The sequence below is a fragment of the Microcaecilia unicolor genome, chromosome 2 (genome assembly GCF_901765095.1).
Source record: "Microcaecilia unicolor chromosome 2, aMicUni1.1, whole genome shotgun sequence".
Classification (NCBI taxonomy): Eukaryota; Metazoa; Chordata; class Amphibia; order Gymnophiona; family Siphonopidae; genus Microcaecilia; species Microcaecilia unicolor.
In genome coordinates this window covers 222,679,877-222,698,215 of record NC_044032.1, presented here as the reverse complement: position 1 = coordinate 222,698,215, position 18,339 = coordinate 222,679,877, and the positions used below count along the sequence as shown (strand labels likewise).

The window sequence follows — 18,339 nt, the reverse complement described above, 5'->3', positions numbered from 1 at the left end:
TTGTCACACAATAAATCACGAGTCTTAATCACAATGAAATGTAATTTTTTTTTTTTAAATACATCTTAGTGTTTAGAGGCTCTTATGGTTGCAAAGCACTTTTTCTGTAGCCAGTAGCAGCTAATTTTCTAAGAGCAGCTCTCTCTTAATAGAGCTGGAAAGTATGCACACCAAAATGTCTTTCTACCTTACAAGTTCTATTTGTGTGCGTAGCTGGTGGGGAAGATGTGTAATAACAACACATGTCCTTATAGAAATCCCATATATGTGTTCTTTTTTTCTGCTACAATAAATACCTCCCTGAGCAGATCTCTTTTATTCTTGATGATCTAGAAATGTTTTAGAAAAATAAATACAGCATGAAGGCTATGGGAGCCCACATGTACTTTCAGCTGGGCAGAGAAGGGCAGTTTTTAGAGTGGGTTCTTTACCCAGGTGTTAATGACTGTGCAAGGCCCTCTGTAACTCTGCAACTGAATTGTAGACACAGAGGGCTGGATTCTGTAAATGACGCTCAAAAATGGGCACCAGAAAAGATCAGTGCTAAGTGGGATTCTATAAAGGGCCAATCGCTCTTAGCGCTGATTCCGGTACCCTAACCTTGGGCACCAGACTTCCGCCTGCTGAAACCGGGTGTAAAGGCTGGAGTCCAAGTTGGGCGTGCTGACCCGGTATTCAGTAACAACGTGCACAACATTTTTGGAATACCCCGACACACCTATGACCACACCCTCTTTTGAGAGGCACACTATAGTGCGCAGCCAGATGTGCATAGAAATCCTAATTGGTGCCAATTAACATGAGCAATTGGTTGTTACACCCAGTTATCGACAGTTAAGAGCTCCTTAGCCAATTAATTTACGTGTGCATCTCGGGAGCGTGCCCAAATTTGGGCAGCTTATGTAGAATCCAGGGGAGAATGTTTCAATTCCTATCATCAAGTAGGCAGATTGGGGGTGGGGTGTGGACCAGTGTTTCCTCTAAGGAGTGGCCTGGTGTGGGTCAGTTTCTTTTCATGTGACCTTTTAAAAACTAACCATTTTTGAGTGCTGTTATTAGCAATGCATTTCTGTATATTGTACAAATAAGCATTTTTGTGAGCAACCATGTAAAAATCTGTGAACAACGCTCCTAAAATGTATGAGCAATCACTTATGTGCTCCACTTAGAGGGAACATTGGTGTGGACCCTAAGCAGGAGGAGGTGTGAGCCACATGTGGTTTCCTAGCCTTGGGTTTCTGTCAGGTACTTGTGACCTCAATTGGCCACTGTTGGAAGCAGGATACTGGACTAGATGGTCTGACTCAGCGTGGCTATTCTTATGCTCTTATGACAGTGATTTAAGACTGAATGCCACAGTCTCTTCTGTGGCTCTGCCTTGTGCAAAAGCTTTTAATCAGTCTTGTTAATGTGCTTGACCAGAGGTGGTTCTTCAGGGATGAAAGGAGTTTCAGAAGAAGAAAAGCTTTGACAAGGAAGCTTTTCATGTATATAAAAATAAATTTAATTTCGTGCTGTTTTTTTCCCTTTCAAAGGTGCTAGAACAGATTTAAGGAATAACGAGAGGAAACTTGCTGTGGACATGGCCACCAATGCTCAGTGTGCTTCCTTGCTCAAAAAGAGACCAGACCAAGGTATCCCATTGGTTTATAATTCACTGTCTGATACTCATTGGTTCATATGTAAATCTTATTTAACCAAGTTCCAGAACAATCCTGGGTTTCTCATACATGAGCACTTCAGAGATCTTGAAGTCTTGAGTGATGTGAGACCTTCAGAAGCTGGATTTGAGCATTGCTTATCTGGTCCTCCTTGCATTTAGCCACTAGTATGTTGGACTGCTATCTCCTTAAGAAGAGACATACTGTAGATTGGTACAGTGGCATCCAGCTGTATTTTTGTTGGGTAGGAAGCCAATGGGACTTACTCTTCAGCAGTCATTGCTAGTGTGCAAAGGCCTACATGCTGCTTGTCTTAATTTGGCAAAGCATTGGAAAGTACACACTGTCCCTTCATTGGTATGATGGGTTCTAAATTGTGGTACATATGTGAGATGGAACGTTTGACAACTGTAAAGAGGTGAACGGGTGTGGGAACACTTTTTGAAGGCTTGTTCTGCTTGAAGGAGGGGAAGTTTTAAGCTTGTTTGTAATAGGGAAGGTGAAGGGGGGGTTATTGTTGGGAGATGGGGGTGGGGGGGAAATTTGTGGGTTAAAAAATTTTGTTGGTTAAAATAAGGAGGCTGGTTACATTTTCATTACTTTTATTGAGCTGTACAGGTTGATGCAGGTTATTTTTCTACATTGTATGTCTCAATTACTGTACTGTAACCTGGGTTTATTTAATAAACAGTCTCTACAAATTAAAAAAAAAAAAAGAAGAGACATACTGAGAGCACTTAGGTCAAGAGGTTTCTGCTTATGCATTATTTTATAGACACATTGGTGCTCTCAAAACACACGTGATTGAGTGCAAATCTTGTTTGAACACCAAAAATTTAGATGCCCTGATGGTAAAACCCTGTGTGACTAATACACATGGGGGGGGGGGGGGGAGGAATTATCAACACTACCATTAAGACGGGTTATTTATCATTAATGTACTGTTTTAGCACAGGTCCTGTTTTATGCATTGAGACCTAGTTACTAATAACCCAGGTTAATAGTAAAATAACTCACTTTAATGGTAGCTCACACTGTTCATGTCTCTCCATAATTTGACGATTTGCAATGTATGACAAAAACGGTGTAGTAGTAGGCTGCAGATGGAATAACCAGGCAGAGCCAAGAATGAGAGGAAGCAGCTTTTATTGAACTCGACACGGCCCGTGTTTCAGTAAATGCCTTCATCAGGGGTCAGAAGCTTAAAGCAAAGACAAGCTTCCTGTTCTGGGTCCTTAACTTTATTAGATTTTGTAACTCAAACTCTCCCAGAATGACTTGTTTCTATAGCTGCTTCCTCTCATTTTTAGCTCCACCTGGTTGCTCCATTTGCGGCCTACTCCACTGTTTTTGTCTTACATTTGGTATTTGTTGCTGCTTCCTTCTGGTCTGCTCTGATGTGCAATGTATGAACATTGATTAAACTAATTTCAGTAGACAGAGTGGTAATTCGAATAAAAATTTGCTTCATTTAGAAGTGGATCTTCCAGTTCCATTTGGTGGACCTGGAAGTTCTGAATGTAAACATAAAAGCATGCCCTAATGTGCCAATTTGTTGATTTAATCAATAATGGAAGATGGAACCAATAGTTATATTGGTTGCTTTATGAAATTAGAACATAAGAAAATTTGGTCTGTTCTATAAATCTGTTTTTTGAACTGAAGGTTTTCAGAGGCAGTGGAAGAGATCAGTAGTGACATCCAAAAAGGGAATGTGAATGTTTGAAGATTGTTCTATCAAAGGGTCTTAAAATAAGAATGTGTGTTGACGATTGAGTTGTTGCAAGTGATGGCGTGTGTGTGACATATTGGTGAATTAAGATGTTCCCCTGTGCAGTGTTAGCAAAACGGGGGCAGCCTTCATTGGGATGGTTGTAAGATAAGTGCATAAGCATTTTGCTTCAAAAGTTTTGTCAAGATAAAGAAAATAATTGTGACACTAATATAAATTTGGAGATAGGCGGTTATTTTTGGACCAATGATAACGCATGGCTCAAGGCTTTGTAAAATATATAGTAATAGCCAGTGGCGTTCCTAGGGGGGCTGACACCCGGGGTGGATCACCGATGCGCCCCGCCCCCTGGGTGCAGCCCCCCCCCCCGGATGCAGCACGGCCCCTCCCCGGCAAAAGGACACCCCCCGCGAAGGAACCCCCCCCCAGGTGCACGCCGCTGGGGGGGGTGCCGCGCGTGCCTGTCCTCCGTTCCATGCTTTTTCTCTGCCCCGGAACAGGAAGTAACCTGTTCCGGGGCAGAGAAGAAGCATGGAACAACGGAGGACAGGCGCTCCCGGCACCCCCCCAGCGGCGTGCACCCGGGGTGGACTGCACCTACCGCCCCCCCCCCTAGGAACGCCACTGGTAATAGCACAGAGCCATGAAAGCTCTGAGATCTCCTTTTGGTGAATATGCTCATCAGTTGTTGACAGCAATTCTTCGATTACTTGGTGTCATTTGATGCTGCACAGAGCTGTTTAACGTTGTTTGTATTGCCATGTCAAGAATGACTTTATAAAATTACCTCCATTGAAGGCAATTGTTTTGCGGACAGCAGAAATTTTTCTAGGTTGCAGTATATTCATTTTGTTCTGACTGGATGTTTTGTGGCAGCTAAGAAAGCAAATAGAATGTTAGGAATTATTAGGAAAGGAATGGAAAACAAAAATGAGAATGTTTTAGTGCCATTGTATCGCTCCATTGTGTGACCACACCTCAAATATTATGTGCAGTTCTGGTCACTGCATCTCAAAAAAGATAACAGCGGAATTAGAAAAGGTACAGAGAAGGGTGACGAAAATGATAAAGGGGATGGGACGACTTCCCTATGAAGAAAGGCTAAAGCAGCTAGGGCTCTTCAGTTTGGAGAAGAGATGGCTGAGGGGAGATATGATAGAGGTCTATATTATTGAATGGAGTGGAACGGGTAGAGGTGAATCATGTATATACTCTTTCCAAAAATACTAGGACTAGGGGGCACGCAATGAACCTATTAAGTAGCAAATTTGAAACAAACCGTAGAAAATATTTCTTCACTTAACGTGTAATTAAACTCTGGATTTCATTGCTAAAGAATGTGGCAAAAGCAGTTAACTTAGCTAGGTTTTAAAAAAGTTTGGATACTTTCCTTAAAAAGATGTCCATAAACTATTATTAAGATGGACTTGGGAAAATCCACTGCTTATTTCTGGGATATGCAATACAAAGGTTTGTAGAAAATCTGATGTGCAGATCCTGCACCTGGAAATTTAAGCTAAGTTATGAATTTCTATTGAAAATTAGTACAGCCTAGTAAAAAATATATATTATTCAACACAAGGGTGTATAGTACGTACACATGGAACTTGTTGAATGAGTCCTCTGTATGTAAAAATACCAAAAAAAAAGTACAAAAGAGAGACTATCCAAAATATTATAAAAAAGAGGTTGGAGGAAGGGACTGTCTGTGATTATATTTGTCGCAAAATAGGGGTACGCCATGATAGGCGATATATGAAAGAGACCCCTGTGACTGTATGAGACTTTCCCTATTCAGATATACTGCTGAGAAATATACCCAGTAGTAAGACGCAATATATACACACATCAGATTTTCTACTAACCTTTGTATTACATATCAGATTAAGTTATAGTAGAATATTGCCGCACTACTTGATCAGTTTTATTTCTAGGATAAGCAGCATAAAACCATGCTGCCTTGGGTCCTGCAGTTTATTTGATTCAAGAAACCTCACAATCCTCCACTTTAGAAGCATTTCCATTAGTTTACTCACCACCGAGTTCAGACTGACAGTTCTATAGTTCCGAACCTCCTCCTTACTTCTGCTGTTTTGCAGAATGTGTTAGCTGCAAAATCAATTTCTTAAAGCACCTTGGGGCTCTTTTACTAAGCCGCGTAAGCGTCTACGAGAGCCCAACACGTGCCACAATTGAGTTGCCGCACAGCTACCGCGTGGCTGTTGTGGTAATTTCATTTTTGGTGCGCGTCCGAAAAATAATTTTTCTTTTCTGCTGCGCGTATTGGATGCGTGCCAAGTGGCATTTGGCGCGTGTAGGTCATTACCGCCCAGTTACCACATGAGACTGTACTGCTAGGTCAATGGCTGGCAGTAAGGTCTCAGACCCAAAATGGACGTGCGGCAATTTTCATTTTGCTACACGTCCATTTTCAGCAAAAATAAAAAAAGGCCTTTTTTTACAGGTGCGCTGAAAAATGGATTGGCGCGCACCCAAAACCCATGCCTACACTATTGCAAGCCCTTTTCAGTGCACTTTAGTAAAAGGACCCCCTTACTACAGCTGTCCTTTGCAACAAAACCCCGCCTCCTAGACCATGTGACTGCTTTAGAGAAAAGGTGGGGGGAGGGGGCAGGAGAGCTAGTGCAAACCTATGGAATTTTGGAAAAGGCTAAGTGCTTTGAAAATATGCCTCAAAGTAAGTTGAAAAGTCACAAATAAATATTTAATTTCTATGAAGACCAGTGGTAAACGATCAAATATCAGAAACAGTTTTAAGATAGTATGAGCAGTGCACAAGATTCAGAGTAAGGCAATTTTGTATTTTTTTTTCTTTTTTGAAATAAACACAGAAAGAGTTTAGAGAAACAGAATAGAAAGCCAGAAGTCTCAGCACCACAGTAAGGATTAGCCAGATAGATAACATGAGAGAATGCAGATATTTGGCTTATCTCAATACAGAGAGGTTCCAGGAGCAGATGAGGAAGCAATGGCGTCAGAATTAATCACTTAAACTGCATTTTTCATATTGGCCCGAATCTAAGATGATCGGTTTATAATTAGGCCAGAATTGTAGTTATCAGTGACAGGAGCTTTTAGAATTAGTATCAGCTTCTTCTGTAAACTTTGATGTATTGACAATTCTTTCTCTCTTTTTCTTTTTTTTTCTTTAATAGATATAATGCGAACTTTAAGCAATGCAGAGGAATACCTTGACGATGAAGATTCTGACTAATTGCCTTCAAACTATGGTGTTCGCCTTCTTCTCTTTGCTTGAGTGGGTTTGTTCATTTTGAAATGATAATAATGGCATGCCGCGAAGCAGTAAAGCCCAGCTCATCTAAACACATCCTCTCACTTATAGCCAGATTTAAGGATGGGTTAAAAGTAGGGCCAAAAGGAGCAAAAAAAAAAGTCTGCATAAATGTAGGGCACAAGGAAAAGGTCCAATACAGTTTACTGTCTCCCCTTTTTTGTGAAATGTTTTTGCTTCCAGAGCTCACAAGGGACCTAAAATTTTGGGCAGAAGATATATTTGTACGGTACAGTACTATGCAAGGAAAGTGACTTGAAGGTTTTTAGTATCTTTTTGACCAAACTTTTCCTCATAAATTTGAGTTTGGCCATTAGAAAGTGATGCCTTATTCAGTGAGTTAAGGGCTTTCTCCCCTCTGTGCCTATGAAATAAAAACGTGTAAAGAAGGTGCAAAATATTGCTAAGCTGTGTAAAAGCTTTTTAAAAAGTGCATTTATTTTTAATTCTATTTATCCTTTCTAAATGAACCTGTTGATTTTTTTTTCTTTATGGTTCACTTTTTTGTATTTGCTTTTCCTCACAGTGACTCGTTTTTAATTTTGATGGATGTCTGGAAATTTTATTCTAAATAAACCAAAGCATATCTTATGTAAACTATCTTCTTAATTTGACAATCAAAATCTAAATAAATATTTTAAAGAAAATGTTGTTTTGTGCTGCATTTCTTCATGATTTTCGCTTCTGTATACTTGTAAGTGAACTGGGGTGGAGTATAAGTAATCAGGATGATGAGGAAAAGGACCAACACACAATTCAGCAGTTCATTTGTTCAGGAAGGCACTAAACAATCCAGAAATATTCTAGATTTCTAGATATTTGATTTTTTAAATTTTTTGTAAACCGCATAGACCTGAATAAGACAAGCGGTATATCAAATGGTTGTAATGAACATAGAACTGCTCAAAGAGGGGGACATTCATATTTTCAAAGCACTTAGCCTTCCAAAGTTCCAAAGAAACCTATGGAACTTTGGAAGGCTGAGTGCTTTGAAAATATGCCCCAACATTGTCTCTCTTGAGAAGGAAAGGGGTAAGAGGGAAGCAAAATATCCAACCTGTATTTAAGCATTTTTATTTTAAAAACATGCAGAGGGAAACCTAAGCTCACAAGGGGAACTGTAGATGTCTCTTTTGAGAAGGAGAGGGGGAAGAGGGAAGCAAAATATCTAACCTGTATTTAAGCATTTTTATTTTAAAAACATGCAGAGGGAAACCTAAGCTCACAAGGGGAACTGTGAATGTCTCTTTTGAGAAGGAGAGGGGGAAGAGGGAAGCAAAATACCCAACCTGTATTTAAAGCATTTTTATTGTAAAACAAAACATGCAGAGGGATATCTAAGCTCACAAGGAGAACTGTGAATAAAAAAAGAAACTCTATCTGAAAAGGAAAAGAATGTGGTAAAATAGAAAAAAAAAAAGATTTTTTTTCTTTTGTTAGAGATCTGTATGAAGGTTGCTTGAGTCATCACACATTTATGGAAGAAAACCAAACACAAAGCAGGGATTTATTATTTAACCAAGTCTAAAAGTGACTGAGTCCATCTGCTTCTTATCCTAATGGCTTTCAGGAACTAGGGGCCTGGTTCTTGAAAAATAATGTAGAGTTTCCTTTTAGAGAGCCTCTCTGAATACTATTTCGCAGCACTTGGTGGTGTACGTGAAACCACTAAAGAGAAGGAAGTGGGTTAAGACTGCAGACATTGTACATCCTCCTATATAATATGCTCATGTGATACAAAACATTTATTATGCTGCCAAATTCACTTTGTGCCGTTTTATTTAGAACAGTCTTCTAAAGCAGGGGTTTTTAACCCAGTCCTTGGGACACACCTAGCCAGTCAGGCTTTTAGGATATTTCCAATGAATATGCATCAGCTAGATTTGCATTTAATTAAGGAAGTGCATGCATATGTAGTTCATGCATATTTATTGTGGAAATCCTGTAAACCAGACTGGCTGGGTGCAGTGGCGTTCCTGGGGGGGCTGGCACCCGGGGTGGATCGCAGATGCGCCCCGCCCCCCGGGTGCAGCGCCCCCCCCTGATGCAGCGCGGACCCCTCCCCCGGCGAAAGGACACCCCCGCGAAGGAACCCCCCCCCCCCCCGCCGGGTGCACGCCGCTGGGGGGGGTGCCGCGCGCGCCTGTCCTCCGTTGTTCTATGCTTCTCTGCCCCAGAACAGGAAGTAACCTGTTCCGGGGCAGAGAAGAAGCATGGAACAACGGAGGACAGGTGCGCGCGGCACCCCCCCAGCGACGTGCACCTGGGGTGGACCGCACCCACCGCCCCCCCTCTAGGAACGCCGCTGGCTGGGTGTGTCCCAAGGACTGGCTTGAGAACAATTGTTCTAAGGATAAATTAGCTAAAATAAGCAGTGTTGTCACATCTTTTTTTTTTTGCTTTTGCTTTTGTAAAGAAAATCTATTTCAGCATTCTACCTATCTCCTAAATATTTTCCAATTTATCGGGCCTTTTACTGAGCTGCTGTAAACGCTAACATGTGCTTTCTGTGACTTAAAATGGCTTACTGCGGGACATGCTCAGGTGTTCTATGGTAATTTCCCAATCTCAAACTGTGTGCTAAAAAATATTTTTATTGCTGAGGGGGCGTGTCTGGGGGGGCATATCTGTGCTAATCAGTACATCTACATTCCCATGCGCTAACTGATTAGTGCGGGATTACTGCATGAGCCTTTACTGACTACAAAATAGGTGGCAGTAAGTCTTCATGTGGTAATATTTGTTTAATTGCCGTGCGCTAATGGCAATATAAGTGCATGGCCATTAATTGAAAAAAAAAATAAAAAAATTGGTGTGCATGCAGGAAAGCCCATGTGAGGATGCGCTAAGGCACTTTTTACCGCAGTTTGGTAAAAGGACCCCCTTAGGGGCCCTTTTACTAAGATGCATAAGTGTCAAAGCACTCCAAAATGGAGTTACCGCACGGCTACTGCGTGGCTCTTGTGGCAATTTCGTTTTTGGTGCGCGTCCAATACACGCATCTGAAAAATATTTTTTATTTTAGGATGCGTGCCAAGTGGCATTTGGCGCGCATAGCTCATTACCGCCCGGTTACTGCATGAGTCTTTACCGCTAGGTCAATGGCTGGCGGTAAGGTCTCGGACCCAAAATAGACGCGCGGCAATTTTCATTTTGCCACCTGTCCATTTTCGGCAAAAATTTAAAAAGGGTATTTTTTTACAGGCATACTGAAAAATGGATCGGTGCGCACCCAAAACCCACGCTTACACTTCCACAAGCCATTTTTCAGTGCGCCTTTGTAAAAGGACCCCTTAGTCTCTTTGGAGGAAGGTATTAAAAATCCCTACTATTTTGTTAAATAAAGGTCAGGTATACATTTTAAAAATCTTTTCTGTTTCCATGCAGTTAGAGATCCTGTTTTCAGGTTTCAGATTTCAGCTGATTAAATATCCCTGATAAAATACAAGAAGATATTTTGAAGCAGTGTTTGTTTATTGCAGCTCTTAATATATCGCTATTTGTACAAACGCTACAGTGGTTTACAAGTGTGAAGCTAAATAAAATCAAAGACTTGAAAGAGGGAGGGGAAAAAAAGAAGAAAAGATCAGAGATGGCGAGGCTCTCCACATACCCAATCCCTACTGCCCTCAAAACCATCAGTCCCCAAATGCGGTAAGGAGGACTCCGCTTAGAGAGAGTTTGGGATTGAATTCCAAAGTAACAGGGCCAAAATACAGAATGCTTAAATCGTGAGGAGACTCTAGTTGGTTGTGCTCAGGAAGGAGGTGGAATAACCAAAGTTTATCATTATATGAATGCAATATACGTGGGGAGTACGTGGAATAAGAACACCAAACAGGCAAGCTGACAAACACACATGGCTTTAAATGCCAGAACCAGGATCTTGAACTTAGCTCTATAGGCTCTTGAGAACCATTGAGACTGTTTGAACAGAGGGGAAACTTATGTCATACTAAACCTAATGATCATAAGTCTAATAGCAGTATTCTGCACAATTTGAAGTCTTTTGAGGGCAAGATGGTGAATCCCATTATAAAGAACATAACAGCAATCTAGGCAGCTGGTGGTTAAAGCATGGGTGAGAATGAGAATAGCATGTTTGTCCAACACATGTCTAACTCTTCCTACTTTCTTACCTACTTATTTGTTACTTTGCTTTACCCTTCACTAACAATTATAGTGCTCTATTACGTATTGTGTTGACATTGTAAGTAGTATACCATGCCATACTTTGTATTGTTTTTGAATATTTTAACTGCTGTAATCGTCTATTGCTCATGTTTGATCTATACTTACTGTACATGGCCTTGAGTGAACTCCTTCAAAAAGGTGGTAAATAAATCCTAATTAATTAATAAATATAGATCTAATTTGGTGAAGCACCTAAAAACAAGTCCAGAGGAGAAAAGTAGCACCAGCACCTTCTGCTCCCCTACTCAAACTGCCATGGGAAGCGAAGGCGGCAGTGGCAGGGAGACAAGTAAACTGGAAGTTTTCCAGTTCAAAATGCTGCAGTAGCACTAGCAGTGTCCCAAACTCCTCTTGCTTTCCTGGGTGAATGGGCATAAATGCAGCTATAGCACCTAATCTAACTAAAGTAACAAAAAATGGTTGTGGAATTACAAATTTTCTAGGATAAACAGAAAGTGGGGCATAATCGAAAGGGGCACCCAAGTTTTCCTGGGTCGACCTAAATGTTGAGATGGTCGTCCCCGGTTTTCGGCGATAATGGAAACCGAGGACGCCCATCTCAAAAATGACCAAATCCAAGGCATTTGGTCATGGGAGGAGCCAGCTTTCGTAGTGCACTGGTCCCCCTCACATGCCAGGATACCAACCAGGCACCCTAGGGGGCACTGGAGTGGACTTCACAAATTGCTCCCAGGTGCATAGCTCCCTTACCTTTGGTGGTGAGCCCCCCAAACCCCTCACCCTACAACTGTACACCACTACCATAGCCCTAAGGGGTGAAGGGGGGCACCTACATGTGGGTACAGTGGGTTTGGGGTGGGTTTTGAAGGGCTCACATTTACCAGCACAAGTGAAGCAGGTAGGGGGGGATGGGCCTGGGTCTGCCTGCCTACAGTGCACTGCACCCACTAAAACTGCTCCAGGGACCTGCATACTGTTGTCATGGAGCTGGGTATGACATTTGAGGCTGTCAAAAAAAATTAATATTTTTTTTTAGGGTGGGAGGGGGTTGGTGACCTCTGGGGGAGTAAGGGAAGGTCATCCCCTATTCCCTCCGGTGGTCATCTGGTCAGTTTGGGCACCTTTTTGAGGCTTGGTCGTGAAAGAAAATGGGCAAAGTAAAGTCGACCAAATGCTTGTCAGGGACGCCCTTCTTTTTTCCATTATTGGCCAAGGACGCCCATCTCTTAAGCACGCCCCAGTCCCACCTTCGCTATGCCTCCGACATGCCCCCATGAACTTTGGTTGTCCCCGCGATGGATTGCAGTTGAGGGTGCCCAAAATCGGCTTTCGATTATGCCGATTTGAGCGACCCTGAGAAAAGGACGCCCATCTCCCGATTTCTGTTGGAAGATGGGCGCCCTTCTCTTTCGAAAATGCCCCTGAAAGTAATCCACGCAATGGAAACATATGGACCATAAATGTAAACTTTTATAAAAAGGAAGGAAAAGCCTCAAAAATGTCAAAATCAAAAAAGATTTAAAGAGCTGTTGTGATCGAGCTGATCTTCACGTCATCAATTTCAAAAAACTTCCAAAAATATTCAATTTCTTTTAACAATTTTTATCAATATATCAAGATAGTGCAATCATTATAGTCTTCCAGCATTCAATGTCCGTTATTATTAACTGATAGTACAAGTATAGAAAAGCACTTATCGTAGTAGAACAAGAGTAATAGGCAGGATAAAAATCCAGATAAATTCTTCCAACTTGTCCCCGGGCCAATGATGGCCAGCATTTCGCTTAGCTGCTTCAGGGTCCCAGATGGTGGGGCATTTCATTCAGTCCGCAAATTCAACCCCCTCGGTTCAAGAGATTGCAGTTTAAAGATCCGTTTCTGTTCTTGCTGAAGCAAAATCCGCTGCCAGTCACCTCCTATATGAAGCGGTGGCACATGTTGCAAAATCACACATCTTAGATCCTGAAACAAATGGCAGTACTTTACACAGTGAACTACTAGGGCAGTACTGCCTGCAGAGGTATACTTTGTTTACTTTTTTTAAAAAGTAGAATGATGAAGGGATACACCATGAAGGTATGAATGAGTACATTTAAAACAAATCAGCTAATATTTTTTTCACTTAATGCATTGTACAGCTGTGGAATGTTTTTCAGAAGAATCTGGTAAAAGCAGTTAGCACAGCTGGATTTAAAAAAAAAGTTTTGAACAAATTTAGAAATTTAAAATCCTAAATTATTATTAAGGTAGACCTGGGTAAAGCTACTGCTTATCCTTGGGGTAAGTAGTGTGGAATTTTGTTTTCATTTTGGCATCCTGCTAGGTACTAGTGACCTGAATTGGCCACTGTCAGAAACAGGATGCTGGGCTAGAAGGACCTTGGTTCTGATCAAGTATGGTAATTCTTATGTTCTTGTATTGTTGACCTTGGCAAAGAGTCAGTACAAAGCATGTTTGGGGAGGTTACAGGTATTGGCTTGTTCTCACACAGGCAGGAACAGTTATACAGCTAGTGGGTACAAATATCATGCCGACAGTTATACATTGTATATGGGTTACAAGCAGATATGTGGTCAGAGGGCATAGCCCACAGTGAGAACAAACCCTTACCTATGGAAGCAGCTATCTGTTGGTTAATCCTCTGCACAGGAGCAGATTTCAGTCACCTAAATGTACTTATGCTAGGTCCATAAATCCTAGCACCTAAATATGACATGGATGTGCTTAAATCACTTTATTCTGTAAATTTCATGCATACATGTCAGTCCTGCCAGTGCCTCACCCATGCTCCGCACCCGTGAATTGCCCCTTCAATTTAAATGCTGACAGTTATATGATAAAATTATAGAAGACCGCTTAGAGCATGCCTGCCATTTACACATGTATTTGTGCACTTATGCGAGTGAAAGACACTGAACGCTTACAGTATAACTGGTGCTTAAATTTAGATGACCTGTTTCAGAATGAGGGGGGTGGTGTCAGTATACTAGGTGCAGCTCACATGATGTACATCAGTGGTTCTCAAACCTGGTCCTGGAGGCAGCCCACCAGTCAGGTTTTCAGGATATCTACAATGGATATTCATGAGAGATTTCCATGCACTACCTTCACTGCGTGCAAATTTCTCTCATGAATATTTCAGTGGCATAGTCATGGGTGGGCCAGGGCCTACCCAAAATTTCATCTCCCTTAGTGTGGCTGGTGGGATCCCCAAGCCCTGCCAGCCAAAGACCTCCTCCCCACTGACAGAACTTACATCTTGGGCGACCACCTACACTGTCCCTGAGCTCCACAGGCCCCCCACCACCATGCGCATGTTCAGTTTTCACACATATGAGAAACTGAGCATAGGCGGAGGCCGGCAGCTAGCAGCAGCGGTTTGGGGACAATGTCGGCGGCCGCCCAAGATGTAAGGGGAGGAAGTCTTCAGCTTTGTGGGCTTGTGGGGGGTGCTGGGAGGGGCAACAGAAATTAAATTTGGCTTTTTCTTTAGTTGGGGGGGAGCAGACATGAACATTTTGGTTCACCCACTTTGAACTCAGGCTTGCCCTAAATCGTCTGTCTGGCTATACTACTGGAATATAATTCTTTATCGTTATCCTGAAAACCAGGTTTGCTAACCATTGATATACATGGCTGGATCAGATGCTACCTTTCCATCCCAGTCTAATATATGCAAAGGTCAGCCTGATATGAGCACTATAGTTGGAATGGGATGTGCATTATTTGGCTGACAGGGAAAACGGAAACAGTATTTCACTTGCCGTTTTTTATGGATTATTAAATCCATGATATGGAACTATTATCAATGGTCTGCCTTTCAATGCAAACCTATTTGTATATAAGAGGCATCAACAAACACACAACTACATAAATACGGGGTGGGGGGGGGGGGGAAATTCTGTATAGGGAGCCCAAAGTCAGGTGCCAAGATGATGAGTGCTAAGCACAAATTCTATAAAGGCAGTTGCACTTTGAACTGTCTTTACAGAATACTAGCTTAAGTCATTTTCATGTCTAACTTTAGGTGTGAGCATTTACACCTGCCAAAGGCTGGAGTAAATGCTCGTGTTTAACTATTGTCAGTTAAGTGCGAAAATAGAAGTGTTCTATAACTCTGCACCTAAATCCTGGGAATTCCCATGCCCCATCCATACCCCTCTCTTGGCCAAGTGAACTATAAAAATATCTTCCATTCAAAACACTAAGAGGGTCTTTTACTACAGCGCACTCATGTTTTTGGCGCGTGCTAAAATTGTGGGTGCGCTAAATGTTAGAGATGCCAATGCATTCCTATGGGCGTCTCTAACGTTTAGCGTGCCCACAATTTTAATGTGTGCTAAAAACATGAGCGCACCTTAGTAAAAGACACCCTAAATTTCCAAAAAGTTAAATCCACCAGATCTTCAATTATTATAGAGTCCTCAATGAAACATCCACACTCATGGATAAAGTCCGCATTGCATGAACAAGAGAAGTACAGTTTTTTAATCATTATTTTTTTTAGTTAAGATGGATAATCAGATAATGTGCAAGGATGGTGGGTTCTGACCTCTCCTCTGTCTAGGAGGGTTGGTGGGTCGGAGCACATTATAAACTATTTACACAAAATGTTTTAGTATATATTTATGTTAGATTTATTGAATGATATATGTTCCCATAATTTTGTGTTTAGCAATTAAGGAGAATTAATATACATATATTACCCATAATATATTTTTGATAGTTAAAATTTAATGCCAAGAAGTGCAGAGTGATGCACTTGGGGTGCAGAAATCCAAAGGAGATGTACCAGATAGGAGGAAAGAGATTGTTAAGCACAGCTCAGGAGAGGGACTTTGGGGTAATAGTGGCTGAGGATCTCAAGGTGACTAAACAATGCAAGAAGGCGGTGGCCATGGCCAGAAGGATGCTAGGCTGCATAGTGAAGGGTATAACCAGCGGAAGAAAGGAGGTGTTGATGGCCCTGTACAAGTCATTGGTGAGGCCCCACTTAGAGTATTGTGTTCAGTTTTGGAGGTCGTATCTTGTTAAGGACATAAAAAGACTTGAAGCGGTTTAGAGAAAAGCGATGAAAATGGTATGGGGTTTGTGTCACAAGGCGTATTAGGAGAGACTTGAGGACCTGAACATGTATACCCTGGAGGAAAGGAGAGACAGAGGTGATATGATACAGACATTCGAATATTTGAAAGGTATTAATCTACAAACAAATCTTTTTCCAGAGACAGGAAGGTGGTAGAACTAGAGGACATGAATTGAGGTTGCAGAGGGGGCCGACTCAGGAATAATGTCAGGAAGTACTTTTTCATGGAGATGGGGATAGATACCTAGAATTCCCTCCTGTGGGAGGTAGAAGAGATGAAAATGGTAACAGAATTCAAAAATGCATGGGATCAACACAAAGGAATCCTGTATAGAAGGCATGGAACCAAACAAGCTTAGCAGTGATTAGATGGCAATACCAGTAATTGAGAAGCAAAGCCAGTAGTAGGCAGACTTCTATGGTCTGTGCCCTGATCATGGCTGGACAGGTTCAGCTTCAGTAGCTGGAGAACAAGGCCAGTGTCGGGCAGACTTCTATGGTCTGTGCCCTGAAACGACAAGGGCAAATTAAGATCAAGTATATATATCTAACATCACATAGAATTTATCTTATTGGGCAGACTGGATGAATCCTACAGGTCTTTATCTGCTGTCATCTACTTTGTTTCTATGTGATGTGTTTTGTATGTGTAAGCATATCTATATGTATGTGTGTGTCTGTGTATCTTTGTGTTTATGTATCTATGTATATGTGTTCATCTGTATATAAATTTGTGTGTAGGGTCTATGTGTATCTAGAGTATAGAAAATTGGAATGGCATTTTGAAAGGAGTAATTCCGTAACTGCTCTGTTTTAGCATATCAAAGTTTCTGAGCTGCAGAAGCTGGAATTATTTTTCCTGTAAAAATGCATTAAGACATTTTTTCGGAGCTTTTTTTTCTCCGGAACCTCCAGTTCAACCTGATCCATTTATTGGCACAGTACACAGTTTACACCCTAGTAATAGTGCCTTTGGGGAGAGTGGGTCCATCTGTCTGTCTGCTTATCTCTCTGTCATCTGTATGTATAGGTCTCTTTGTACATGTGCCAACAAACCAATGGCAAAGCAGAGCAGAAGCCAGAAATGTTCAGCACGGTGGTGGGCAGGTCAGGCTCCACCTCTGGGAAGAAGAAGGTGAAGCTGCTTGCTAGGATCAAGAAAGGAAAACGTTGCTGTGAGGAACCCAAACCCCATGGCACCAGAGGAGGCATCCTGCCATGTAAAGAGCTGTGATGCAGAGGGAGAAAGTGTGATGTGGGTAGCTCAAACCCCATGGCACCATAGTTGAAACTGGGGTTGGGTCCTGGAAAAATAATTAAAAGAAGCTTAAGGAAGTGGGGAGTGAAAGCGATTGAGTTTAAAGGGGAGAAGGAAGAGTAGAGAGGGGGGATGGGAAGAGTGGAAAAGGGGATGGGAGTGTTTGGGGAGGGGAAAGACAATAAGGTGGGAGTGGGAGGGGGACGAGGGAATTAAGGGGCACAGAAAAGGGAGGGAGTGGGGGATGGGAAGAAGAGTGAGAACATCCCTAAACATATATGCACACCTCACTACACTACACCACACCACACCACACACCCATCAAATTACCAAACAACCCAACATCTCCACCACATATTGGCCCTCTATTATACACTTTCACAAAACATCCTCATACACGCAGTAACACAATCCCCCTCCACACTCCTTCCCAGGTGGTATCCCATCCAATGCCCCTCCACACAACTCCCTAACATCTCAGGCACACCTCACATATATGACAGACAACCCCACTGATTCCTACACTCTGTAGTCACACCATTCACAGATATACACAAGTTACAGACATCAATAGCCACAATACACAGATACTAACTCACCCAGTCCCTTATCCTCTGTTGAGACAAACTTTACCACATCTTTAACCACCAACTCCTCCACATAAGCATGCCTGAATCTGCAAATGGAGGAAAAGAAAACATGCCATTGTGTTGTAAAATGTGTGCATTTTTCAACTTGTTGGAACTGATGTGTCTTTTCACCAGTTTTCTACCATGCCAAATTTGGTGCCGTTCTGTTAAATTTTGGAGTTATTTTGCCCCTAACTGGATAGACAGACATTCTTGACCCTTTATGTAGAATTTTGTTTCAACTTCCGTTGGGTTGGAAAGAATAAAAAAGAGATGAGAGGTGATCAGCAGGATTAGCCAATCTCAGCTTGGGTAAAACAGAAATCCCCAGGTTCCTTCCTCATTTATTAGTAACAATTAGACTTGCATCTATTGTGCAATCATTATGGATTACCACGCCACAGCTATCAGCAGAGTTTCTTTACAGTATATTTCACAAAATCTAAGGATGGACCTATGTATGACTGAGAGAAAAAAAAGAGAAAAGGAGTCCTCAGGTTTATTT

The 18,339-nt window shown here is 41.8% G+C and overlaps 1 protein-coding gene across 1 annotated transcript in view; it reads left to right on the top strand.

Annotated features, from left to right (window-relative positions):
• The window catches only part of OSTF1 (osteoclast stimulating factor 1), a 76,124-nt gene extending 68,884 nt beyond the window's left edge, over nt 1-7,240 (top strand). The window contains exons 10-11 of the mRNA XM_030193727.1: nt 1,536-1,634; nt 6,570-7,240. Coding sequence (XP_030049587.1) covers nt 1,536-1,634; nt 6,570-6,628 — 158 coding nt within the window. The 3' untranslated portion in view covers nt 6,629-7,240. The remainder of the gene's footprint in view (nt 1-1,535; nt 1,635-6,569) is intronic.
• Nucleotides 7,241-18,339: the final 11,099 nt, after the last annotated feature.